The sequence below is a fragment of the Falco peregrinus genome, unplaced genomic scaffold (genome assembly GCF_023634155.1).
Source record: "Falco peregrinus isolate bFalPer1 unplaced genomic scaffold, bFalPer1.pri scaffold_35, whole genome shotgun sequence".
Taxonomy (NCBI): Eukaryota; Metazoa; Chordata; class Aves; order Falconiformes; family Falconidae; genus Falco; species Falco peregrinus.
Genome location: NW_026599603.1, coordinates 1,256,566 through 1,283,767, shown reverse-complemented (window position 1 = coordinate 1,283,767; position 27,202 = coordinate 1,256,566). Strand labels below are relative to the sequence as shown.

Below are 27,202 nucleotides of genomic sequence, written 5' to 3'. Positions count from 1 at the left end.
AGACCCCCTGCGAGCCCAGGGACCTGGCCTCACTGATTTAGGGCTCCCACAGACGGGAATTTGCTCTCCGAGGAAATGCAGTCATTGCAATCAACCTTTCCTCCCCAAAACATCAGCTGGAACATGGATGGAACCAGAATGGGAAGCACCGAGCTCCATTACCCTGAAGCCCATGGACACAGACCCGGATGCGGTGGATGCTTTATTTCTCCTACACCATCCAAAAAAGCACCAACATCCCTCTGAGGCCGTATGGTAGTTTCACTCCTGGGCAGTGTGTCTTACTGAAAGGAATCTTTCCAACGAACCTCAGCTTCTCCTGATCCTCCTCCTCTTGAGTAAGAAAAGCCTTCCACTGGAAGTGGGCTATGATTTTACTCCGGTTGTGGATGACCACACATCTGTGATTTGACAGCGTGATGTAGGTCTTCCCAACTGCCAAGGAGTTTCTGTCCAGCCTGATGTTGACATCTTCAGCGGCTCCATGAAGGCTTGTGTGCGTATCTTCACCTAGAACAAAGCAAAAGGCAGACATTGCTCATCGCCCTTGCTGATGGGAGTACAAGGAACGGAGGAAACCACAGGGAACAGAAGTGTCACAGCTTTTAGCTGTGTGAGCAGTTCCACAGATCAATATATTTATTGCACCCCAAGAGCTGCAGGTGTACAGCATGAGGATGTCCTGGGCACCACCTTAAGCACCTTATTTCTGGGTGGGCTTGTAGACATTTATCCCCAAGGCAACACTATCTACAGGGAGATGTTTTCAGTGTGCCCAGGTGGCCTTTGGGTTGCCATCCCACCTGGGTCACAGGGAATTCTGCATCCAAAGTCATTCAGGTGACTCTGAGGAGGCCCCACCTCGGTCACGGCTCGCCCAGAGTCTCCTGCAAGCACGCCACCAGGGTTGTGTCTCTCCTGATCCCTTGTTGCCAACATGACAAGATGCCTGGGGCATGCAGGCAGAAGAGGGACGTAAAAAGAAACAGGCAAAGTGACAGCCCACGACAGGATGGGATGCAGATGAAAACTTCACTGTCTTGGGGCAGCAGTGCCCTCACTTGCTGTGGGTCTGTGAAGATATGTCAGAATGAGACCGGTGGGGCACGGCCCACACCAACCTGCCCATCACAGCCCTGCAAGCCCATTTCTTCTGCCTGGAGCCTGCTGGTGCCTATGCCTGAGCGTGCAAGTCTACACCGAGTATTCCCAAGCTGTCCCACAACCCGAGCGAACACACCTTTGCTTTCCGCCTCAGACCGAGCTGAAGAGGAGAGAGTCTCTGGCTGTGCACGGCAGCTGATTAACGCCTGGAGTCTTGCTGGAGCACCTGCCAGCACTTCACCCTCCAGAAGAGACCCCCACCAAAGCGTCCCTCACTGCCAGAGCTTCCAAACCTTCATTCTTCCTACCAAGCAACTCCCAGGAGTCAACTAAGCACAAACTTGAGCACCGAGCCTACTCTGCCTGTTGCAGGTGAGGGCCTCCCAGGTGAGAAGCAAACCCCAAACACGAGACATTCTCCATCGAAATGGCACTTCTGTGGAGCGTGTTTAAAGCCTCAGAGCCAGCCCCAGCTGAGAAGGGCAGCGACCCGGCCATCCCTGGAGAGCATCCCTCTGCCGAGGCAGAGCCTTCCCCTCGCTGCACGGGTTACAGCAAGGCAGCCAGGGGATGGACCTGCCTTTCCAAGGCTGCCACACAAAAGCACAAGGGGAGAGCTGGCTGCCTACTGGATGGACTCCTTAAACCCTAAGCCAGACACAATGCGGCAGTATCACAGTCGTGCCGGCAAAAAGAGCCCCCCCTCTCTTGGAGGGAGGTTGGAGAACGACTCACCCTTCAAACAGATCTCTGCAGCCATTCATTCATCTCCACACATGGAGAGTTCAGCCTTCGTGCCTGTATAACCTCGACTTCTCTGCTCTTAAGGGAGCCGAGGAGGAGTGGGAGGGATTCGTGGCCAGACACGAGTTATGTTGCGAGAAACAGCAACGTCTCCAGTGACTGGACAGCCTGCTTTCTGTAACAGACAACTCAGCGTACAAAAATAACCGAGGTTCAGAAGCGTTACAGAGGCAGGCGTGCTTTATAAGCTTGCCTTCCCCCTCCGCTGAATCCTCGGCATACGTTGGCAAGCAGAGGAAGCAGGACCCAAGAACTGGGAGACATGCACAGTGCTTCGAGCATGCACAACTCCGGTTCATGGAAACATGACCTCATGCTCTACGAGACAACTAACTACTGCAAAATAAACTCCACGAAAACTATCATGGTCTCACTGTCTAAACCCATGGCCACGTGGGTCTCGAAATAATGGGTATAGTTTTGATCTTCAAAGCCAAGCTGAAGCCTTTGAAATGTAATCATTCTTTCTGCCCTTCTCCAAAGTACAGAGCAGCTTCTATATGAAGACTGAACAGGATTCCTTAACCTAGAAATCACAGAAGAGATAGGTAGGTTTGTAAGAGCACAAACGGCCTGGGAAAATCCGAAGGAGGAAAAATTTGTCACCATTTGTCGTAAAACAGGAACCCAAGGGCCTGAAATAGTATTAGTCAGAAATTACAGAAGTGTAGTACCAGCACTTTCCCAAAGAATATTCCTTCCTTTGGAACGTACTGCCATGGGAGCCTACAGATGCTCATAGCTACAAACCCACAAAGCAACTGGACAAAGGCTTGGAAGGTAAAACCATCAGAAGTGATTAAACAAAGATGAGAATAAAGCCTCTAGCACAGAAAAATGCTAACTCCAGGGCCCACGAGGCAGAAAGCACATGCACTGCCTGCTTCTACACGCTTTGCTGAGCATCCCCTACTGCTGCTCTCCTGGAGAGGAGCCGGGGACACAGACACACTTACGCTCCCGGCTGACACCAGCGTCCCCCAGGGAGAGACCAGCACGCAGCCACACAGAACAAGGGCACACTCAGCCTTTGCCCCTTACCTGCTCACTTGAAGCACCAAAACATGCAGAGGTTTTGAAAGAAAAGGGTTTAGAAAGAAAAGGGTTTAGAGGAGTCTGCAAAGCAAGTTTAACAGTCTTCTGCTTTGAAGGACGCAGAGCGTGGGCACCATGCAGTGTCCCGCACTTACCTGTGTCGTAGTGTACTGTCAGGGACCCGGAATAATCACCAGTCTTCTGTGGGTGGAAGTCCACTGTTACTTGTACGGCATCACCAATCCCAAGAGTCCCAGCAGAGGGATCGACAGAGAAAGGGCTGCAACACAGAGAGGCACATCAGGATTACTGTGGGACATTTGGGGACTATGTGGCTGTCTCGTTCACTCCAGCTCACCTGCGCAAGCAAGAAGCAAACAAACCACAGTCAGCAGAAGAAAAAGAGAACAGACAGTATCAGAGACTGAGCCACCGACTCGACTCCTGAAGAGCTCCAGCCCTCAGAACATCCTATGCTATAAAACGACCTCGTCTCCCCCATACCCTGCATCCAGTTCTCTGCAGCAAGGCTCAAGAGTCTGACTGCTAGCAATACGATCGGAGGAGGGTTTTTGAAGGGCACGGAGATGGTGAGGGTTATTTGCATGCACAGCTTGACACAGACTTCCTCAGGAATCCGTCTTTTCCTGCCACCTATACACCTCAAGAGATACAAATGTCAAGGCAGTGAGATTGCAGCCTGGAAATCAGACAGGGAGAAGAGAATTTCTTCTTGAAGACCAGAGAATAACTGGAGTTTAATTTGCAGAATTCAACTCTTTTTTTTTTTTTTTTTTTACCTTGAAAGCATCCTGGTTTTGCCTAAGAAAGGGCACATTTTAACAGTGTTTCAGTGAAAGCTGCTCTAAGCAAAGAAAAATCTCTACGAGTGCAAAGGCACATTAGAGTGATACAATAACAAGGGAACAAGACACAAAAGGAGTACCCATTTACAACCTGAACAATTAGATCTCTGGCTAAATGAAGCACCATCAGCAGGAGCATATCGAGGCAAGTTTAACAGGAGCTTTTCGGTGTATTCACAAGCAATGCAATCTGGGGCTCCGGGTTGTAATCCAAGCTTGGTAACTGTTTGCTTGGCCTGCTGGAGGAATTCTGTGCAATGTGTTGGAAATAATTATGAAAACGTGTTGGTGTACTTTAGATTTAACACGAGCAATTATGATTTGTGGCCAGGTAAACAGCTCTCGGCTGACAGACACATAATTCAGTTCTTTAACGCTTAGGGAAAAGTCAGATGCAACATGCTCCTGCACAACAGCAGCTGGGCTTTGTGGCTCCTGTACAGCCTCACTTAGAAAGCAAAAGTTACTGGCTTTAGTGCTTTGCTGGTGGTCAATTTGTCACCTCAAAAACACCTTCCAGAGAGTTTCCCAGTGATTAGGGAATGCAGCACACAAAAATAATGAGAAAATCTGGAGCCATGCACGAGCTGAGCTTCATTCATGGAAGCAGTGACAGCTGATGACATTGCTGGAGTTCCTGCTCATTAAGGAGATATTGCTGCAATTAGGGGCCTGACCTGCTCCCCTGACAACAGCAAGAACATTGGCAGTGACTAATGGGGAAGCACTGGGCCTGCGATGTTCACGTGCTGGACCTGAGACACCTGGGAGGGAGGAGGAAAGCCAAGGCCCTGCCAGCCTCAGAACTGGATTGTTCTACATGGCCCTGCACCTGCACTGGGGGTTGTGCCTGGTTATACTGGGCAGGGCTCTGCTGGTGCTTGGCTAGCATCACTGCCTGCTGGGGGAAAGGCACAGAAAAATTCCCCCAACTTTTTTTTTTTTTTTTCCCCTCCCCCCCCCCCCCCCCCCCGAAACATGGCCAGAACAGAAAAGCTGCTGGTTAAGGGCCACACTTCAGCACCACCTCCCATCCCATCCCCTTGTCTGCATACCCCTGCCCTCAGATAGCTGGGATGGGCATAACACTCCTGAGGATGACTTCAGGGGATGCCCGAGAAAGAAGGTATCTTCCCATCTTCAAATTATCAGAAGAAGAGGATCCCACCAAGGTCAGGACTCATTCTCAGGACTGAGAAACAGAGCACAAGTCAGACACCGCACCTCCTGCCTCCCACCCCACGCTGTACCCACGGGACAACTTTGTTACTGCTGTCGCAGGAGCTTGGTATCCCTCACATAGACCTGGTTCTCCAAGACCCAGAGGGATGCAAGGTCCATGCTTAACCTGAACTCTGAATTTCAGTCCACATCACTAAGCTGTTCCCTGCAGCCTACAGATAAGAGATGCTAAGGAAACGTCCCTGACACACTAATAGCCACATGAAAGCCACTGCCAAGAGATGAAGCTGGCAGGCTAAACTCTGGCCTTCTCTCCATTAATTGTGAGCTGTTCTTTAAGATAATCCTTTTCCTGTTAGATCTACCCTGTTAGTGAATCACTACTGCTCCTGAAAAAACAGGAAACATAAGGTTTGGAGGTTTTTTAACAGCTTCTTTTCTGACATCCTTTTTAACTACGTCCATTTGTACGTTTGCTTTGTTGTACAACATCTAAACTGTCACAGGTCCAGATCTCCCAGCGGTGCCTTGCAATCCCCAGCTTGTATAAACTCCTCTAGCCACACCAGCCTGAGGGAGACCTTCCCGCCAGAACCTGCTGAGATCTTGCCCGTTACTGCCCTGCAGAAAGGGAGCAACACCAGACTAGTAAGCAATTTCATAGGGATCTGTTCTGGCATCTGTTGTCCTGTCCTTGTACATCCTGTGGTAACTCTCCAATCCCACACCTCGATGTCGTATAGGGGTACTACAGGGGGCTCCTAGCACTGCACCTTGTAGCATCATTTCCTGAGCTTTCAGAGCCTGATGGGCCATTCCTTAATGTATCTTCTCAGACGGATCCTCTCTGACGCCATAGCACAGCGTAGCACAAGGTCTGTAACGTCAGGAAAAGGCAGTGCTGTGCTGAGATCTGCTTCCAGACGCCATTTTCAACTGAAACGTACTGGAATGACATTTATCTCCCTGAATGCCATGGAGAAGAAACTCGTTATCCAGCCTTAACAATGAGAACGACAGGAAGAGACTTTCTATATTTACACTAGTACTGCTCTGACTCTCCAGCCTACTTGTCACGCCAGCTGGGAGGCCACTTCTTTTCTGCTGGGGTTGCTGGAGCCACTGAGCTCACCTGGGACCTCGGGGCAGGTACCTGAGCAACTTCTCACAGCACAAGCAGCAGGGAACCCACTGTCACACAGTGCAGTCCCCAGCACTGGCTGGAAGAACCGCTCCTGGCACACCATGGCCTCATCGCACAGGGAGAAAGAACGTGGGGGTTCTGCTCTCAGGCTGCAAGGGGATGTGCTGACCTGGTCAAGAGGGGGGAACACTTGGATTCTGAGTGGGGGATACAAGCTTGGGGCACTACGGTCCAGATACTGGAGGGCTGGGCTGCCATTCACTGGGACACAGCAGAACTGCATGCAGCCGAGGGATGGGAAATGCAGCCACCTGTATTTGGGGTGGAAGAATCCCTGGCAGTACAGGCTGGAGGGCACAAAAGCCTTTCTACGGAAAGGGAGCTTAGAGGCTGCAGCACAGGACATACAGGGAGATGCTGGGATAAAGGGCTTTGCACAGCCTGGAGGAGGACAGAGCAAGGCTGGTATTACCCGATCTTACTTCTCATGTTGTGTGCACACCCGACTGAACTTTGACACTGGTCTTGCTTTGAGCGCCGTGTTTGGTCAGATGATCTCCAGAGGTCCCTTCCAAAGTTATTCTGAGTTTCTCTTCTCCATCAGCCCAATTCCATTTCACATATAGCCCCCAAATTTCTCATATTTCCTATACATTTGTGCATATATCCAAGCAGATGGTAGACAGACAGGCATTGGAGGAACTCAACCTCTAAGAAAGTTCCCAATGAAGAATCCATTATGACATTTTGCTGAACACTTAAAGCAAAAAAAATAAAAACAGCAGAAACACAGGAACTTCAGAGTATTTAAAAAGAAATCTGAATGAAAGTGGAGGCGACTTCATTAGAATAAAACGCTGCTTATACTCAAAGATTTAAATCATCAGTTTGAAATTTCAAATTGGCTTTCAAAAATTCGTAATGAAATGGAAGAGATGACTGATGCCTTCAGCTGACATGGGAAATCTTACCAGCTTTTGATCTCTGCACACACACAATCCAGTTATTCAGAATTGTACTTTTTTGTGTGTCGTATGAAATAAAGCTTTTGTAACACTTCCCATCTCTCTGTTGCAAATCAGGACTGAAAAATTTAATTGCTGAAGTTCAGCATAAAATCCGTATCAAGCAGGATTCAACACACGCTGGATCACTCAACAGAAGAGTTGGCAAGGACATTGCCAAGAGATGCCAGACACGACTGGGTATCTGTTTTGGTGGTGACGACTAGATCTGGAAATCCCAGAGGGAAGCTGTACAGGGATTTACAAGGTCCTGCCTACGTATTTCCACAGTGAAAAGCAGCAGCCTGCTTGAATAGCATCCTGGAAGCCTGCTTCAACAGCCTCGCCAGGCTTTGGTAGAAGCCTCTTGGACCTTCACGCTTCCCAGGAGAAAGAGCAAAGAGCCTTCTCTTGACCCCTGTTTTCCTGGGGAAGAAACTGAAGCAACTCAGGTGCACTAAGGCAGACGGCACGTCTTTGCTGTGTTCTGGACCTCAGCTCCTGCACCAAGACCTCTGGGACCAAGCAACTCGGAGCTAACTACCAGCCAGCTGAACTGGTTTCCTTGCAGGTGCAGTTCAGCAAACTGGAAAAACAGTGACTGTCTTCTCAGACCAACAGGAACAGTACAGGTTGTCCACAACGCCGCACACATCAGGCACTTGACCAGGAGACTGCCCAAATACCACGTGCTTGTGGCCTCCCAAGGAACGCGCATATTTGTCCAACAGGGCCACATAACCATTTCAGAAGGTACTGAGGATCAAGGAGGTTGGTGGTGGCTACTACAGCATGCTAGAGCACTTTCCAGGAGATCTGAGAGAGACAAAGCTCTAGAAAAGGCTCCCAACCCACGCACCAGGTATTTGCTGCATCTTTGGCCTGTGCCCCCGCTGTAAGGCATTCCTCTTTGGGGCTGTAGTGCAGCTTTGAAGCCACTGCCAGCTCATCTCCACTTACAAGCTCATTCTGCTGAAGAATATTTGATCCCAGGGACCAGATCAAACCTACTGGAGAACCAGGTCCTGGACCACACCCTGTTTTTCTCAGGGTCTCTATACCAATTGCTTTGATCTACAATCTCTGATTGCACTTGCTACTCTAGACAAACTGCTGATAAAGCTGCTGATAAATTCTTAAATGTCTCTTCCACCAGCTCAGAGCTTGCCCATTTCTTAACACTGCCCTTGGTCTGCAGGAACTGAGCTCCTAGAGCTGTCGTCTGCCCCGCAGGATCTTCCACAGCCCGAGGGCAGTCCAGCTGCCTTCTTACAATTGCTCCTTCAGTCTAACAGAATCAGTCTTGCACGACTGTGCTCTGAAGACACCGTTGCACTATAAAACTCCACTCTGCAGCTTGCAGGGTTTTAGCAGAGGTTGCGCCATGCTTCAAACACTATAATCAACAGCAAAACCCACGAGCCCTGCCCATCTCCAGCCACGGCAGCAGCACGGCAGCTCAGGTGCTCCGGTTCCTTTTTGTTGCTGTTTCCCAACTATATTATCACGCCACAGTGTTTTGCACAAAAAAAGATGAGCTCCCTACCTCTGCGTGCTGATGCAGTAGCGGGCCGCCCGGTTACCAACATTGCGAACCAGCAGCGTTTTCTGGGTGCTGTACTTGACTGGACAGGCTGAGAAGTTCACCTGGTCGGGGAAGTCCAGGATAGCTCGGGCACCTATAGCTCGGATTGGCACAACAAACTTCTCCCTTTCTGTGATGCAGATGAGCTCGTGGAAATAATCCTGCAGGGAAAGAAACAATCTCAGCACAATGCATTTAGCACCATTCCCACGGCAGAAGAAAAACTGCTGTTTTCTAGGACTGTTGCAGTAGCGTTCAATAACGGAATAATAGTACCTTTTACCTTCATGACCTTTCATTCCAGCATGACTTGCACACAGTTGTTAACTTGCAAAGAAGAAACAAGCCCACTGATTCACCCGCTTTCGCAGCAAGCTGGCAGCACCACAATTATCTGATGCTTTGATTCCAAGGCACCAAAACAGAGTCGCTTCACGCAAGGGATCACAGCACTAATGGAACCTGCTTCAATCGCCACCGCAGACTATTGGAAGCACCACTGAGAACCCAGCTGTGCCACAGCACTAACTTCAAAGCCAGCAATGCGGAGACCTTGTTGAAGCTTGGCAGGGGATGCTCAGGTACACTTTCAAAAGGACTTCAGCACATGCATGGTCAACGGTCAGTCGCTGGGGAAATGCTTCACAAGCTGGACACGGTAATTGCTGCGATGCCAGCTGAGTGTAGGGTACAGCTGTATTTCTCACCCGCTCCCACAGCCTTACAGGGCCAAGGCTGGGGACACGCACCCTTCAAAAGCCATCTGACCCATCTCCCCACACCAGAGCCGGCTCAGCTCCAGACCCAAACTGTTTTTGCAAGAGGTTTCACAGGTACTTCAAAGCACTAACAGTTCCACCCCTGCCCTCAGCAGCCTACGCCAGCTCTGCACTGCAATTCAAGAGAGTTCTTCCTCTGCCTCATCTCAGTTTCCCTTTACATCTCACCCAGCCCCAGGGGACACAGAGACAGCTCTGGCTGATGCCGTAATCGAACCCCTCTGTAAGGTCTGTTCTAGAGGAGTAAGTGACGGGGTGCCTGGTTAGCACACCCACCCCAGGCAGGCGGCATCGGGAGCTGCACACGGGGGACACTCAGACACCCCACCAGAGCAAAGCCGGCTGTGCATTCCCAGCCACTGGCTCGTTCAGAACAGAGCCAGGCAATCCCCCCCGCGCCCCGGCTGCCTGGCGTTTAGCAGCAGGAAGGCAAATCAAATTACCAAAAGCATTTTACTGTAGGGATGAGCAGAGCAGTCTCCAGATGTATGGCATGGCGTCGCTGCGCTGGAACTATCACCTTGCCCCCACTGAAATCAGTGGTAAAGCTGCTGCCATAGGGCCAGGAGCCATTACCCCCAGCAGCGCTCTTGTTGATGAGCTGATCAAAGCTCTGCTTCTCATCACTCACTGGCTGCCCTGGTTTTTTCCTCAGTGCTTTTAATTAATTTGATATTTTCATCATTGTTGAAGCAGCAGGTGCTTTGATTTAGGAATTGCATACAGCAGCAAACTCCCTTCAGCAGAACTGATCCAGACTCCTCCACGGCTGGGATTTCCGCTCCCATCCCCATCCCCTCCTGGAAGGGCCCTAAGGCAGCCAGCCCAGGCACAGACACGTACCCAGTGCTCCAACACAACAGCTGACACCCAGCACCTCACCCACCACCCAGCGCCTCACCCACCACTAAGGTTGACAAAACAGATGCTGCCCCATCCAAGGCACAAAGAATAAAGAAGGATCTCTTCTTCTAGACATCTCAAGCAGTCACCCTACAAACTGCACAAGGGCTTTTGCTTTTCCTATTTGGAAGGTAAAATACTAGCAAGGGAACTGCAGCAAGCAACCTGCAGGATTTAACATCATATTCCAGGCAAGGGTTTCATCTTCAGCAAGTCTTTCTGAATTAGCAAGTTTGTACTCAATCTTGCAGCCCAAGCCCTCTAAAATAAAAGCTACGGGCAGCCCATATGACTTTAAAGCACCCATTACCTCCTGGGTACTTCACCTCCCAGACTGTTCAGATGCTCAGAAACTGCATTAGCAAATGGAGAGTGCCATTTGCTTTTGCTGTTGTTGTTATTTCGGCCACATTACTGTAACAAAGGCAAAGCCAATTGAAAGCTACCTGCCTTATTAAGTCTTGGCATGCCATATTTACTTATCTCTCTCTTCCAGATGCCAGGTAGACAGAGGAGGATGCAAGTTCAGATCAGCAGGGAGATAAAAAAAAAGGAACTTAAAACAACTGGAGGTATTTGAGGGAAGTAAAAGGAAGTAATTGTCAAGTCGTTGTCATTGCTAAGGAGCAAATGGATGACAGCAAGGTAATTAAGAGCCCAAGAAATAAATCCCCCCCTCCCCCAAAAGCAAGCACAGGCAACCTTCCCAGCTCCATTGCTGGTGAGGGGCACCGGGACAACCTGCACAGCAACGCACAAGGAAAGGGAATTCTTTCTCCAGGGACCCGAGGGCAAGGCTAAAGCAGCAAGGATTTGGTTTCACAGAGACAACCACGACCTTGGGAGAGAAAGATGCCTCTCACCATTCATGCAGATGCACATCATGTCCCAAGCCCCCTCTCCAGGGACACCGTGGAACATGGCATCCCATGCAAGGCTTGACTCAGCACTTCAGAGCAGGCTGACCCTTCAGCCACGCTCTACCACCCCACCAAAGTGGGACCTTGCACCAGGCTGAATGCAGCGTCAGCCCAAACAGGGCGAAACCCAAGGCAGGAGGGGTGCTAGGCAGAAGCTGGCTGTTTGTGTCGCTGTGGACCCATGGTCCCTTAAGCTTTTGAAAGCTGAATTGCCCCCCTGGGTGGGGAACGGGTTGCAGTCTCCACTGCAGCACTGCCTCGTGCTACCTGGACACTAACTCTGCTACACACTTGCTTACAGCCTGGGCAACTGTTGAGACCAGTTCAAAATCTTGTTCTGCTTCGCAACTACAAACCCTTAGCAGACTGTTTAAGACCAGGTTTCTAAATAAACGTGCCTGGATGACAGAGGGGTTGCATCCCATCTATGCTCTAAAGTTTGTTGTGTTTAGACACAGCTTCAGGCTACAGATTTTCATGAAAACATGACTACATCCTTCATACAACTCCCCTCTCCATTGCAAGGATGGCAGACAGTTGTACGATGGTTCCCCTTCTCTCACACCCCTTTGACAAGCAGTAAGTTACAAGCTCTGGCCTTCCAGGTATCGCCACTGGCATCTGAACTGGCACCCGCTGGAACTGAAGCAGCTGCTCGTCTCTGATGCTGTTTCAGGCTCTCTGCAAACTCAGGGGCTAACGGTAATACTGCCACAGTGATATCAACCTTAGCTGCCCACAACACCACACTCGGATGTCAGATTTCCTGCATAACCCATCCTAAATCCTGCACTGAATTCCTTGCAGCAGACGACTTGCACAGAAAAGATCCTTGTAGCATGAGGTCACACGGCAAGCCAAGCAGGGAAAGCTCCCGCTGAAACCCTGATATCAAAGGCTGGAAAATAAGGGCCATGACCAGAGAGGAGGGACCGGAGGATGAAGATACAGTCGCAGGAGAAGGGGGTGCCCCTGCACCTGCCCCCCTCAGCTGCCGGTTCGCAGCACTCTGAAATGAGTCGCTTAGCTCCAGGTTCATTTATCACCGGGCCATCTGCCTTGGTCTTCTGCCCCTTTCCTCCCCACACGAGTCATCTTGAAAGTATACTTGGAATAGCTTCTGGGCGCTACAAAGCATCTAACAGGGCTGCGCTGAATTGTAAAGGACTTCATTTCAGTAATGCAGTAACTCGCTGTCCTGTCGTATTTCATAGTAATCAATGTGCATTAATTCAGTCTCCACCGAGCACCAGTAATGAATTTCACAAACCTCACAGACTGAACTTGCATTGCCTGAAAACAGTGCACTGCTACAGTGAAAAGAGCAAGACGACAACACGGAATAAGCTGTGCTATGTTTTTATGTGCTTCTTACTTCCTTCTTCCTCCACAATAAACTATTAATAAGCCTGTAGGACATACAAATGGAAGTATTTCTGTCTGTTGTTTATCTGCCAGTCAGTGCCACAATGGTTTCCAATTCAGCAGAGGCCGTCAGACCATAACGCAAGAACATGTGGGAACAGGGGCTGGCACGAGAACACCCACGCTGTACAACTGGAGCCATAAAACAGAAACGTGCAAATCAGAAGCAGCAAGAGTAACAAATTGGAAATGTTGCCCAGCAGAAAAATTAGCAGTTCATTTATAACACAAGTGCCAATAAACCAAGAGGCACACCAGCTGTTTATTTATTTTCTGACAGTCCAATCACGTGGCACATTCCCAAATGACTGCCAGACAGCAGGGAACTGCTCATTTTCCAAGAAAGGGCTACGCGGCACACAGCATTTCAGCCACCAACAGCTCACATGGCCCTAGTACTTAAGGCTTGGCCACAACTCTACTCCTTTGATTCAGGAGTGACTTCACTGAAGTCAGACTTACCCCAGGGAAGAACAGATTCAAAGCAAGAGAATTATACAAACCAACTCCCCATCAGGAAGACCCGCATCCCAGTTCACTGGGTTACCCACAGTCCCTGTGGATCGTGCAGCATCAGGGATGTAGAGGTTGTTCAAAGGCAGCACTCCTGAGCCTTCCACAATTAACACACAGATACTCTGCAGGCAAGCAACTGCAAGCCCAGCGCAGGAGGCTTTACGGAACCATTTCCCAAAGCCTGCCTCTTGGCTAAGGGCTTTGCAAGGTGCTCTGCACATCCTGACCATGCTACTGATGCATTTCTAGCTCAGCTACAGCACTCTGGCACTCCGCTGACTCACGCTCCATCAAGTATGAGCCAAAACATTCCGTTTGTACAACATTCTGGTTCTGCTGTACAATCCCCTTGTGCTCCTCACCAAGCAGCCCACATCCCTCCCCCAATGCCCTGCAAGGAGCACAAAACCCAGGTCAGCAGAAACCGCCAGGGTGTCGCTGAAGCTGTGCAGAGGACCTCGCTGGCACAGCTCCCTAATGCCACACACTCACCAGGTCAAGGGCAAGACAAGGGACAAAGTACTGGACATGAGTGCTCCTGGGGGTTCTCTCACCCTACTTCTATTTGGGGTGATGTTCATGTGTTGCTCTGCTGCTTCTCTATAGTTGAAGAGCAGCAATTTGCCCTTCATGGGAACCAATTTACTTCCACCCCAAAAATGAATGCTCATGAATACTAATAAATCACATTTTAAAGGAAGCAGCGTCCTCTGCAAAGCCTACCTCGGTGAGGTTAAGCTCTTATGTCACTTGGGCAGTATGGAGAACTGCCCTAGGCCAAGGTCATTTTAACCTTCCATACGAATGATGTAAAACCATTTCTCAGTCCCTCCCCAAAGCAACAGATCATTTCACAAGCTCAGGGAGCCAGGGGCCGCAGGGCATTTCCTCTTTGGTTTGCTACAGCCACGCTGTTTGAGGATAGGACAGGGCATTAAACTAAATCTAAGCAGCAAACAGAAGATGAGAGAACAGCTGTGCCCAAAGGGATCCTGCGCCTCTGGCCTGGCGCAGAAGCATCAGCTGGCTCAGAGCTATCCCCTAACCTCGCCTCGCCCACACAGCCACACAAAGAACCCTGCCAAGAGGCAGCAGAGTGCTGCTGGAAAGAGTCAGCCTGTCTGTATGCCCCTGCGATGCTTCCTCCCTTCCATGCCATGTGCTAAACCCTTCTGCATTAAGAAGCCTCCAGACAACACTGTCACCCCTTCACATCACGGCACCGTGCCAGGCTTGCCAGAGCCACAGCACCGATGTTCCAATCTCCAAGCAAAAGCATGGCACATGGGGCAGGGAATAGGTGCCAGCTGACACAGCAGCCACAGCCACATGCACACAGCCACAGCCACACCAGCGTGACTGCCCAAAGGCTCCGGGGTAAGTGTCTGCCTGCAGATTCTACCTGCCCCTTCAATGCCTGGGTGTGCTCCAGATGTCTCTGTCATCTGCAGCACACCGGCCCCCTGTGATTAAAGACATCTAGATCTCAGTGCGGCTGTGCCAGGCTGGCTCCCCGCCACGAGCACATCTTCTCCCCTAGAATCACAGCTGGAGCACAGGCAGGCAAGTATCCTCAGGGGCAGCACAGCGGCAAGGCTGGAACACAGAGGGTATGAAAAAGCATCACCTTCGCTCCAGCCCAGGGTGAGGCAGGGAACTGGTTGCCAGATGGGAAAGAGGAAAGCTCTCTGCATCTATTCACTCCTCTAGTATTTTCTATCATAATTAAGCCCCTAACACTGAGTAGAGAGGTGGGATGGCTAAACATCAACACTCCTCCCGGCCATCTTCCTACTGTCCCACGTGCACCTTCCCCTGCAAACGCCCAGGAAAGCACGGGGAGGGAATGCACAGCCCGTCAGTCCCTGCTGCGGTGGCATCGCATGGTGCTGCCAGCCAGGATGTGACCAGCCGCAGGCTGCCTGACCACAGCCTAGAGCAAACCTTGCAGCACGGCACGGGCTATAACCAGTGCGCAAGGAAAGTGCCGGCTTCAGACAGAACGTTCCACTGTCTCACTGCTGTGTCCAACGTGATACACATCCCAGTGACTCCAGTTTTCAAAAGTGGTGGTCCTCACTCTGATCAGGCTCAACTTCGCGTCCTCCAAACAACAGGTCAATTTTAAATAGGCTTTTGTATTTATAATTATCAGAGCAAACCCATAACCATACAGCAACGGACAGATATTAGCAGTGCCGCAAACCCCACAGCAGACGCCCTGTTCTGAACCCAGCCCCGCAGGTTCGCCTCCCGCTGAAGGCACCTGTCTCTTGGGACCTCCAGTCTCACCTTGTTCTCATTGGGGGTGAAAACGATGTGGAAAGTCACAAGCATGCCAGGCGGTACTTTGCGGCACACGGCATGGTGGCTGATCAACTTGAAATAAGGTGACCTCTCCAAGGTGACCTTCAGCAGCTGAGGAACCTGCAGAAAAGGTAAGAAAGTATGATTTTGCAGCTTGTGGAAACAGGAGCAGAAGAGACCTGCCAATAGCCTTCCTTAACCACCTTTCCAAAGCACTTTTAGCTCTGGAGGTACGTGCACATAATACACAAGAGTCAACATTAATCCCTTCTGCCTGGGCAAAATAGCTCAAGGCCAGAGGCAGCAGGGCAATGAAGGAAGGGCCAAGCAGGGAAGACACCAGCAGCACCGAGATATAATATCTGAATCAAGCCACCCGTGTATTCAACAGGCCCAAAGAACCTGCCGGCTTCTGCCTGTACACACCCAGGCAGTCATGCCCCTAGAAGGGAACTGTGTTATCTGAAAGCCAAACAGTACGTGTTAATCCTGGGGGAAGGAAGAAATGCACTTTAACATGCTAGGTTTGAGCAGGGCACTCAAGCTGCAGTGCTAGAGTCATGCATGCAGACCAGCAAGAGGAGGAGACCACACATACTGTGGCCTCACTGGGAATAAAAGCAAGCCTGAAGAGCAAAAGGAGGAACATGGGAAGACAAAGCGACAACCCCACAAACAGAGGATGGCTAGGAAAATTCACAGGGAGCTGTAAAGAAGCAAGGGAGAAGCACAATACGCTACAAGGAAAGGCTGATGCAGAGGATGAGAGCCAGCAACTTGGCAAAGTGATGGAAATCCAGGCAACCCCCCAGGCTCTGGCTATCAACTATGGGCTCCAAAGGCATCTTCTGCCTCGAGATACATGACCGGCACTGACTGCCGCTGGAGTCTCAGTTTTAAAAGCCAACCTCTGCTCTCCGGAGGCTCCTGCTGCCTGTGATTGTAGCCAGGCAGCTGCCAGCGCAGGCAAGCCAGATCCCTGGGGATCCCTGCCCACCCCCAGCAGTCCCTGCAGGCACCCTGCTGCACGGTTCTGCCCTCTGGGACACCACCAGCACACAGACAGCACGCAGGCATTTCTCGACCCCTGAGCACCAAATCTCAAAGTCTAAAGCAGGTGATTTGGACTCACGGGCAGCTTCACTGACAAACAACAACCCCACAGGAGGCTTGGAAAAAATGGAGGCTTGTTCTGCACCACCCACCCGAGCCTGGTAACCCATGGCCCAGGCAGTCCTGAACTCTCCAAACGCCCTTGGAACCCAGCAATGTCCTGGGGCAGCGGGTTCCAGGAGCCAGTTTCACAGCGCACACAAGCAGTCTGGTCACCAGGTCCCTTAGGAGAGGAGCACGTGTGGCTAAGACCTTCAGCAAAAGCCACCCAGAACACCTGAGGGTGCTGAGGAACAGCCTGAAGACAGAAAAGCAATTGTACAACACAGGTGAGAGCAGTAAGTATATAGCGAAGCACTTCTGTAGTTGCACCATTACAGAGCCTCTATTTGGAATACATTTTGCTGTCAGCTGGATTTTTAGGGGGCAAACAACTTCAGGCTGCCATGCAGTATAAGATTCAGAAGAATCTGGGAAACCAGCGCGAAAACTCTGAGACAGAGCACAACACCACTCTTCTCCAGGACATTGCCAAAAGCCAACAAAATTAGAATAGAACACCCTCTCAGGATTATCATCTCTACCTTTCTGTATTTAGAACATACCAAGGATTTTCCTTAGAGCTAATCTTACTTTTACACCCACGCTCTCCAATGGCTGAGGTCTTACCGGCTTCAAAACTAGTTCGGTTTGGAAAAATCCCACATTCACACACTGCCTCCCCCTTTACAGGGCACGTAAACCCCAAGGTGCAGCTGGACAAGTTTATTATTCCTTACTGGGAAGGGCAGAAATGTTATGCAGATGTTCTTTTCCACCTGAGGAAGCACAAACAGAGCAAATCAACTGTTTGCCTGTTGGCTGGTACTTGGCAAAGATAACCATTTTGAGGTGCTGCATGGATAATGGAGCAGCTGAAGCCAAAAGACTCAGTGGGAACGAAGCAGAGAGTAGGAAGAGAGAAACTGAGGCACATTTTAATTGGGAAGAAGATACCTACAGCAAGGGGTGCCCAAACCCCAGTGTAGACCACACCAGTGGCATTCCCTGGGTGCAGGCACCCATGCCACACCTTATCCACGTTCCCAAGTTAAATGCCAGACCAGGAATGGTGCAGTACTCTCCAGGAATAACTGAGGGACCACACACGCATCCTTCCCAGCCAAAGGGTCTTCCCTTTTCACCCACATCCCTGTCAAAACCTGTTCTCTCAGGAAATACTTGGACTTCTCCCGCTGTCCTTCCACTCGCTGCCTTGGCAGCTTTTTTTTGTTGTCCACCTGTTTGTCCCCCCCAGCAGGTAAATCTGGAAATCTGGGCGGAATTCACCGGCTCTTGCGCACACTTCCATCTTCCCATCCCACCCTCCCCTCACACATACCTCTTATTCCTCATTACAAAAGAGTATCCTTAATTACACCTCTCTTCCTGACCTTTCTCTGCTGCCAGTGCACTTACTGCTACGTATCAAGAGAAACCCTTGCATGTAGGAAAGTGCGCAGTGAGAGAACACCGAGCTCAGCTCCTTTCCTCCCTCTGCCTTTTCCCACCAGCTTGCTCTTGGCACATGCCCCATTCCAGCAAATGTTTCCCCAACTGAAATTCAAAAGGTCTCAATTTCCCTCTTTACAGTGGAACAAAACTGCTGACATTTTCCAACTTTTCCATTTGCAGCTTTCTTCGGAAATCTCAAAATGATCAGGTTTTTCAAGCAAAGGTGGAGACCTCTGAGGGCACTTGACTCTGAACGTGCTGTGGCTCTCCAAAGGGGAAGCAGAGCGTCACATTGCCTCAGAAAAACCTGAGCAGAACCCAATTAAGCTTAGCAGGAGCCTGAAGCGGCACCTAAAGGCCTCCCACTGCTTCTGCTACATCAGTCTGTTTCCACTGCTGTTTCAAACCACCTTTCCTGAAGCGCTGTTACCACTAATTATAACTTACTCCAGCATAAAGCGGAGAAGACTCAACCCCCGAGCTCTGACAGCCCGTTCAGCTCTCTGTGCAGCTCACCCAGAGGCAGAGGTGCCCTGTGGAAACCAAGATTAACCACGGAGCCACCAGGACACGGTGTACACTCGAGGGAAAGCACGAGGGCAGGGAAGAACTGTACAGCCCTCAACATTCCCAGCCATCCAGGGCTTTCAGGGGGAAGGATGCTGACTAGAAAAGCTCCTTTCAGCTAGGTACTACCAACACACAGCCAAAACCAGGGCGAGAAACCTCAGCATGGCAAGATTTCCACCATCTTGCAAAATAAAGGTGGCGAGACATTTTACTCCGGATGTGCTGTGCTGCAGCAGGCGACTGGCTGTGCTGTGCACCGCGCGGATGACACTGCTCTCCAGTTCCAGCACAGGGTTAAACTTCCACATCCCAGCACTTACCTTGTCCTCGTTCCTCAGAGTCAGTGGCACTTCATAGACCTCATAGGGGACGTAGCTCTGGAATACCACCTCTGACGGGAAAGGCTGGAACGAGCGCTGTCTCGGGGAAGGTGCCGAGAACTGCAGATGCAAAACAGAGTTTCAGCCGCTGGGAGAAAGATTCATCAATCAGAGAATACTACATCGGTCCCCAGTGAAGTACAGTCTCCCGGTGAGTACGCCTGCCCAGCTCACGCCAGGGGAACGGCAGCTCACCCACCTGTGCTCTGAGCAGATCAAATGTTTCTGGGCCACACTGAGCAGGCTCAAGCGAGCAGCTCTTTTGCTGGCCGTTTCTCCAGGTTTCCTGCTCCAAAAGGCAAGGCAGCGCTTACCTCCGGCAGAGCCCTGGGCTAACACGGTCACACCGCTCCAGAGCACTTACTGCGAGAGCCGTAAGCACTCGTGCAGCAAGTGAAAGCCAAGCATTTACAGGAGACTCCACGGGAAACAGTTTGGGGATTATCTTTACCCTGAGACAGTCACCAAGTCCAACCCATCCTCAAATCTCTTTTTTGATACACAGCCTAGAAACCATGAGGAAGAGAAGACAGGCCAAAAAGGAACACCGCCGTTAAGAAAGCAACAGATGAGGTGATAAGGTTCAGCTCCTTCCCCAGCACTACTGCGCAACTTGAATAGGGCTGGACTTGGCATCTCCTTTTCCCATGAGCTTTCAACGGATGCTTCATTACAGTCCATTATTGCCACGTCAGTTAATACCACTACAGAAGCGCGCCTGACGACACACAGAAACAGCAAACGCTTACGGCGCAGAGGCATTACTTGGAGAAAATCCCTCCCTGCTTTGTCTCCCCCCTTCCAGCTGAACTCTTCGCACTCACAAGACACAGGCACGTCTCCTGCTTCTGCACAGGAGTCAGGGTCGTGCTGAAGCCAGCAGCCACAGCACACGGCCAGTTCTGTGTGCGCTCATCCGAGGCGTTCCCAACCTCACGTGCTGTCTAAGGCAATCCCCAACCAATTTGTTACAGGTCTCTTGCTGGCACTTTTCCACTCAACAGCCTACCTCAGTCATCTACCCACTTGGAACGTGCGTTCTACTAAGCAGATGTGTAAGAAGAGCAGCTTTCAACATACATGTAAGCAAACACTGATCCAGATAAAGCACACCCGCTCCCCTCTGCCCAGCGCCATTCCCCTGTGTACCTGGCAGCCTGCAAAATCTAACACCCTGTAAGGGTCCCACTCGTCGTTCCAACCCAAAGCATTCATGCAATTGCTTGAGCTACACCTTGAAGAGTTACCGTAGGCCCTCAGCCCTCAAAGACCAACGCTGCCACCATTGAGGCCATCCGATGACCCCAAGCGTTTGACAGAGACTACACCAGACCAAGGGCTGCCTATTTCAGCAGGAGGGTGGGAAATTGCAAACTTGCATCCTTGTGTCCCCCCCCAGCCTTTCTCCAGGATCATGCTTTAGCCACAGTAGCTCGTCTCCAGCAAAAGCCACCAACTTCAGCAGAGGTGATTTATATGGGCTTAGTGCAGGCCAGGACTTCAACAGCTCACTGGGGGAAAACATTTCACCTTTCCCCCAGCAGAAGGAACGCCACCACCACCAGCAGCAGTTTGAAACGACAAACTGCCACCAAGGCATTTAGATAAGCTGGAGGCAAGCCTGTCACAAGCATAGGCCCACTTCAAATGTCACGTCAAACAGCAAGGAAAAGGGCAAGAAAAGGCTACCTTATGACGGGAGGCTTCACTCACGTCGAGAAGCTGGGTAATCTGGGGCCGCCGCATCTCCCGAGTGCTGGCCAGCCTCTGCTTGGTGCTAAGAGTCATCTCCTTCAGGAAGGCAGAGGGAGTCAGCTGAAATGCAAAACACCAGCAAGAGCTACAGAAATGCCTTCATTCAGAAAGGCTTTTCTTGTGCAAGAGCCACTGATGAATAATTTGTGATCACAGCCACTAGGATAGTCCTGGAAGTCCCATAATTACCCGCTGAAATATTTAACATCAGTAAATTAATGATAGAGAGCGGAATACACACGCTCCAACCAAGTGGCTCTGTCCCAGTAGCTTCTCCTTTGTGATTTGATGTGACATGTTGGGGGATTTGGCTCTTCAGGCATTTGTTTCCTCTTCAGATTTGCTGGATTGAGCCAGTGACCTTTGAAGAAGGTCGGGAGGAGTTACCAGCAACCCCCTAACTCCATCCTTGCACAACGCTTACAACCACCACACGTGTGGAGACGTCACTGCTGGGTGAGTCAGAGGAAAGCAGAGAAGCAGTGTTGTGCCAAAACTGAGGTGGAGAGGAATGGCTCCAGGTTTTAGTTATCTCTTTTGAATTAGCACTTGTTTTCTCTGTTCTGGCCTCCGAGACCTCTCCACAGAAGTATGCAGAGAGATCTCCTCGACAGAGCCTCAGCGCCAGGTCGCCTTCAGTCAGGTGAGCTCTGGTCAGCAAAGGACATCTGAGGATGGGGAGGAGGAACTGCCCTGACTCTGCTGCTGTCTGCAGCGCTGGGTCTGTGCTCCACAGGGGATACGGGACAGAACAACTGTTTTGGAACCTGTTCCATCTGGGACCAGCCATACCTCTCGAAACCTTCAGGCAGAGTTTGAGCAGCCCACCACATGCCCAGCTGCCTGGAGGGCAGTTATGGTCAGAGCAGCGCTGGCAAGCATCCCGAGGTGACAAAACATTGCTGCCCACACGAAGGGGACAGAACGAAGCACACGCTCATGCTTCAGCTATTCCGGTGCAATGCCCGGTACGTCCATTTAAATTGGCTCCGGTGGCACATCCAGACAGACTCTGGGCTTGCCCTGAAGCAGCACACAGTCCATCCCCTACTGCACCATGATCGCCACCTCCGACAGAAGCACGGCAGCAGAGAGACGGGGAGGTGGTGTCCAGCTTCACAGTGCGGCCAGACAACAGGAGGGGCAGGTAGAGGAAGGACGTGGGGGCAGTTTCCAGCCTTACACAGCTCCTACCTGGCCGCAGCAGGTACTTACAGTTGCAGGCTTCTCCGTCTCTCTGACTAGCTTCGGATTACGAGGCACTACCACTTGCCTCGGGAATCCAGCAGCCATCCTGGAGGACCCCGTGAACCAGCAGGGCTTTCCAGTGGCCATGCCTCAGTTGACCTGCAAGGAACAACAACAGGACTTTGAAAATCCAGAATCCCCTACATGGCAGACCCAAAGGAGACAGCTGTGTCTCCGGGTTGTGGCATCCTTCATAACTGCGGCCTCCCCACCCTGTCTCATAATTAGACCATGTTGAAGCAGAAGAGTGAAGATTGATAGAAGTAAAACCCCACAACAAACATTCCCTGAGCCAAAACAGCCTTTCACAAGCCACACGCACACATCAGAGCCTGCTGGCATTTCTCACCTTCTCCCTCCAACTTCCATCTATTTTGGAACTATTTACTGGAATTTTTATCCAAATCTCGATTAATACCCAAACTGTCCTTTATTACTCTTCAAAAGTTTTTCGGTGGGAACAAAAGAGAAATGTCACTTCACTGCTTCATTTTGCAAAAGCAGCTGACCCGATGCGACTCTGCGCCTGACCCTACTAAGTGCTCAGAGTATTAGGAACAACCTTAAAGCCGGGGATCGCTGCTGCCCCGAGCATCAAAATCAGACCGCTCTCCTACTTTGCAAACCGAATGCCCACCCTTTGTGCAAGGAGGTTGGTGATGGTTTTAACTAATGGAGCACAGAGCTCAGTACTCTGATTATCAACTATGGTTTCTCAAAGCTAATTTGGTTAACTTGCAAAAATGATCCAGCAAACAGGACTCCTTCCAGGCATGAAATTGCCACAGTGACCAAGAGCCTTTCTCCATGGAGAACGAGGGCCCCTTTTTTCACTTATTAACACCCAAACTCAAGGCTCCCTACAGGCGTTCGAAGGTGTAACAGCAGAAAGAAAAGCATGAAACCATTCAAGCTGCATGAGCAATTAGCTCAAATATAAACGCAACGTTAGTGAAAGCAGGGCCACTTAAGGCTATCCTCACGGCAGCTCTTCTCCAGCATCCTCATCCTGCAGGCCGCATGGGTCAACAGGTCCATGGGCCATTCTTTTTCTACCACCAGCCTGCTGACGACCTCTCCATCTGCATCTCAAAAAGTGCGGGTGCAAGAAAGGGAAAGAGGAGAAAACACCCCCAGAAAGCAGGTCTCAAGCATCGACAAAAATCAAAGAGAGGTATGTACAGCACTTACTAAGCACTACTTTGGACTAGAAATCATTTCCCCTCCCTTTCTGGCTAACTGGACCAAGGGACGGATGGATTTGCCCACTTCTTATTTTATGGGACTTGAAAGACCCAGCTCTACCCTAACACTTTTTGACATCCCGAAATTAAGCAAAAACTCACAGATCCCAGCTTCAGGTAAGTTCATCCAGACACTGCAGACAAGCTACTCATTTCTTTAAGGAGTACAGAAAAACCTCCATGCTGACTTACAAAGCAAGAACTTAATTCCTATTTTGCTTGCCTGGGGAGGACACCAAGCACATCAACGCAAAAGAGAACAGGCAAATCACCGTGTTGCCACAGCTCCAACAATGCCTTTGGGGTGTCCTCTGTTGTTGCACCTGGTGAGTAGCCACCTAATGAGCTTGTTCCAATTAACCGTGCACACATCTACACACACGCCAGCTGAGGACATCCAACTTACAAGGCCATCTCGGCTGCCAGGGAGCTTCACGCATTTTCAGCGCAGCATACGGCATAAACAAACGCTTCCCATGAGACTCACGTCCACAAGCAAACCAAATCAGCACATCTGCTCGGCAGGGAACCAGGAACCCTCCGCTGGAAAACCAGCATACATTATCTGGGGCTTTACAGTCCGGTCAGGGAAGATAAAAGCTGGCTCTCCAGCCAGCTAGCTTGCGGCAACTCACTCCAACACGTCTCCCACATGGTGTCCAGCCACAAATCTGAGCAGGAACTGCAGAGCTCAGATATGACACCCCGGTGCGCTCCAGGCTCCAAGACAGAAGCGCTCTAAAGAAAGGGAACCAGACGCTGGGTGATGCTTCCTGCCTCAGAAGGCAGAACTCCAAGACAGACGTCAAGGTGAGACCCATCAGGGCTCTCATGCTTGGCCTCAGATGCACCCACAGGTCTGCCACCACGTGCTCCTGCCCACCGCTCCCCCACCTCAGAAGCAATGCCAGAGCCTCCCCGGCTCGGCACAGAAGTGACTCCTGCCTGCTGCAGGCAAGCAGCACAGCTGGAGCCAGGCTTCACACTCAGAGGACTTGACAAAGCAGCCACAGGTGCTTAGCAAGGGAAACCACTAGCTGCAAAGTGCCTTCATGGAGCTGCATGGCAGAAGCCACATGGAACCTGTGCAAAGCCTGCAAGCACCGCAGCATCCAACGCTGGCATCTCAGCCTGCTCTCAAACCCAAGCACCCTGCTCCCACACTCAGCTGCGTCCCTGCCATTGAACTCCTCTGGTTTTCCAGCCCAAACCTTTCTGCCCTCCCAGGGAGATGGAGAGGGCCAAATCCATTCCTCAGCCCTGCTCGTCAGCCCAGACAAGATTGTTATCGATTTGTTAATAAGTTAAGATTGATTGATTTTATTTGATTGGTTAATTGATTTTATAAAATCATTTAATAAAATTAAAATATAGAAGGATAAGAAAAAAAATCTTATAAGAAACTTATAGCTGCACAGTAAAAGTTGTTATGGGATCTTCTGTACGTCCTGTACCAAGGCTAGAAGAAGGGGCTGGAACCATTGTTAAAACTTAGGTAATAACTTTAGGGTTGAAAGGTTTCTTTGTATTTAACCAGTCTTCTGTATGCAGAGGTGTACTGAAATGTCAGAATATGAGATGAATGGGAACTGGGGAGAGTCGACTGGAACAGCTTGTGGTTACCTGCCAAGAAACTGTGAACTTCAGTAAAAGGTAATTCCGGCAGGGGGAGATCGCGACCACCGACTCATACACCACCTACCCAAATTGCACCCCAGACCCATTTCTAGACCTTTCTAAGCTCTACTGCACAGAATCGGATATAGGAGGAGAGTATGTTAATGATTTACGCGAAATGTTATGATTATGCATGAATATTTAATGAATATGTATGAATAAGTTCTATATATGGAATCTGATTTTGGGACCTGGCGTGCGTTGATCGTGAGAGGACTCGCTCACGCACCCGGCCGTCAATAAAGAAGTGTCTGCTTATCTACATCACATTGGTGTCGATAAGTTCTTCAGTCCGAGATTTCGGTAACAAGATCACTTCCAGATCTCCTAGCAATGCTGCCTCCAGAAAGCAAGTGAGAAAAAGCTTGATCTGCAGGCTAGCAGCTAGGATGCTTGAGAGCTAAGGAAAACCCTTGGCTGGGGGGGCTCTGCTCCCTGGGTTACAAAGTCTTTTAGCTAATGACTCATGTGCAGCACATAAGGAGCCTCTGGAGAAAAAAATCAAAAAGATCAGGACAATCTTCAAGGTGACAGAAAAGGATCCGTTTCATGATGTGGGCTCACAGCTACTACAGAGATTCCTTGAGTCAGGTTAGGCAGAAAAGAAGGGCCTGCACAGGATCATCCTGCTCCCAGGCGAGTGTTTTGGCCATGAGCTACATTAAGGATAAATAAAAGCACCTCTTCTCCTTAGGGCAGCAGTATTAACCTCTGAACACTGCCTGGCTCACGATACGGGCTAGGGCCGTACAGCCAAAGTATCTGCAGGCACAAGGCAGGGCTTCACGTCTTGAAAAGTCAGAAAGCTCAACCAACGCAGGCACAGAGTGGCCCTTCAGCACCCGTGAGCTTGGCAAAAGCTGTGCTGAGGAACACTTTGACGAGAGCACTTAGATATGGCCCTAAAGCATCCAAATCCCTTTGTGTGCATGTCCAACAGCTTCCCTCTATAAATGAAACTGAACCGCTCTCTGATGGTACTGTGCTCAAACAAGACAGGAAATTAAGAACAAACAGCAAAATCCCTAATGCCCACTAGGAGAAAAAGGGCAGTTTGACGGAAAGGCACAGCTCTGTCCATACAGATCCTGCAGCTGTCACCATGCCATGTGCCAGTGCTCCTGTTTCGAAGGACCCCACGTCACTCGTGCTGCAGCACCAGCACCAGCCTCTGAGCCGGTCTGACACCAGCCGATTGCCCTCCAGGCAGAGGCTGGGGATGGACCCGCACACTGCGCTGCAACACACTACACCCAGCTTTTCTGGTAGGAGCACAGACTGGTGGCTCAGTCTTGCTTTGGCATACACAATAAATCCTCTTCTTGCTTCCGCAAAGATAAACCATCTCTCTCTGGAGCAACTGCTTAATTTGCTTTTCTATTACACTTTGCTGGAAGAGCAAGACAAGGAGATCCGTTAAAAGTGAGAATCAGGATGCTATTGAACAATTTTGTTCAGTTAGACCATCTTGCCCTGTTCAGGCTTCAGTAGCATCATCACATCTCTTGCTTAGAAATCACCTGCTTACCTATAATTACCATATCAACAGCATCTCAAGGAAGCCAGGAAAGGAGAAGCAGATTTTCCAAGACTACTCTTTTGCCCCTCCAGCCCGCTGCTAAGTGGTTGAGTGCTTTCTAAATCAAGCCTTGCTACGCAGGAAGCCTCACCTGTCACCTTTATATTCCAGTCCACCTCTAATTTATCACTTTGATTCTGCCATCCTGCAATTTATTACAAAAGCTCTACCATAGCCGAGATAATTAATAGGAGCCTCATGTTATACCTTCCTGTTAATTTCTTTCAATAAACTTCAGCTGCCAGCTGACAGTGACAGCAACCAAGCTCACTTCCAAGGGTCTGCTTGGAGATTCCCTAGCCTCATGTACCATCATTTACAGTAACTCTGGTTCCTGCCTAAGTATTTACAGTACTATTGTCCCTTTCCAGGCTGCCTCACCCAGCATTTGATCTCGGCTACCCTAGCTTTGCAGATTTGCAACTCCCTCTTTATTTACTCTTTTTCTGGCACCTGGATCGCATTTCATAGAATCATTTAGGTTGGAAAAGACCCTTCGGATTGAGCCCAACTATAAACCTAACATTGCCAAGTCCACCACTAAACCATGTCCCTAAGCACCACGTCT

At 50.3% G+C, this 27,202-nt stretch overlaps 1 protein-coding gene across 1 annotated transcript in view; it reads right to left on the bottom strand.

The window, feature by feature from the left end:
• LOC106112480 (hydrocephalus-inducing protein homolog) overlaps window positions 1–27,202 on the bottom strand; it is a 63,511-nt gene that overhangs the window by 29,108 nt on the left and 7,201 nt on the right. Inside the window, exons 3-9 of the mRNA XM_055793354.1 lie at window positions 22,102–22,233; window positions 20,821–20,946; window positions 19,072–19,191; window positions 15,560–15,694; window positions 8,686–8,885; window positions 3,099–3,223; window positions 309–510 (exon numbers count right to left, since the gene is read on the bottom strand). Of these exons, the coding sequence (XP_055649329.1) occupies window positions 309–510; window positions 3,099–3,223; window positions 8,686–8,885; window positions 15,560–15,694; window positions 19,072–19,191; window positions 20,821–20,946; window positions 22,102–22,221 (1,028 nt within the window). The 5' untranslated portion in view covers window positions 22,222–22,233. The remainder of the gene's footprint in view (window positions 1–308; window positions 511–3,098; window positions 3,224–8,685; window positions 8,886–15,559; window positions 15,695–19,071; window positions 19,192–20,820; window positions 20,947–22,101; window positions 22,234–27,202) is intronic.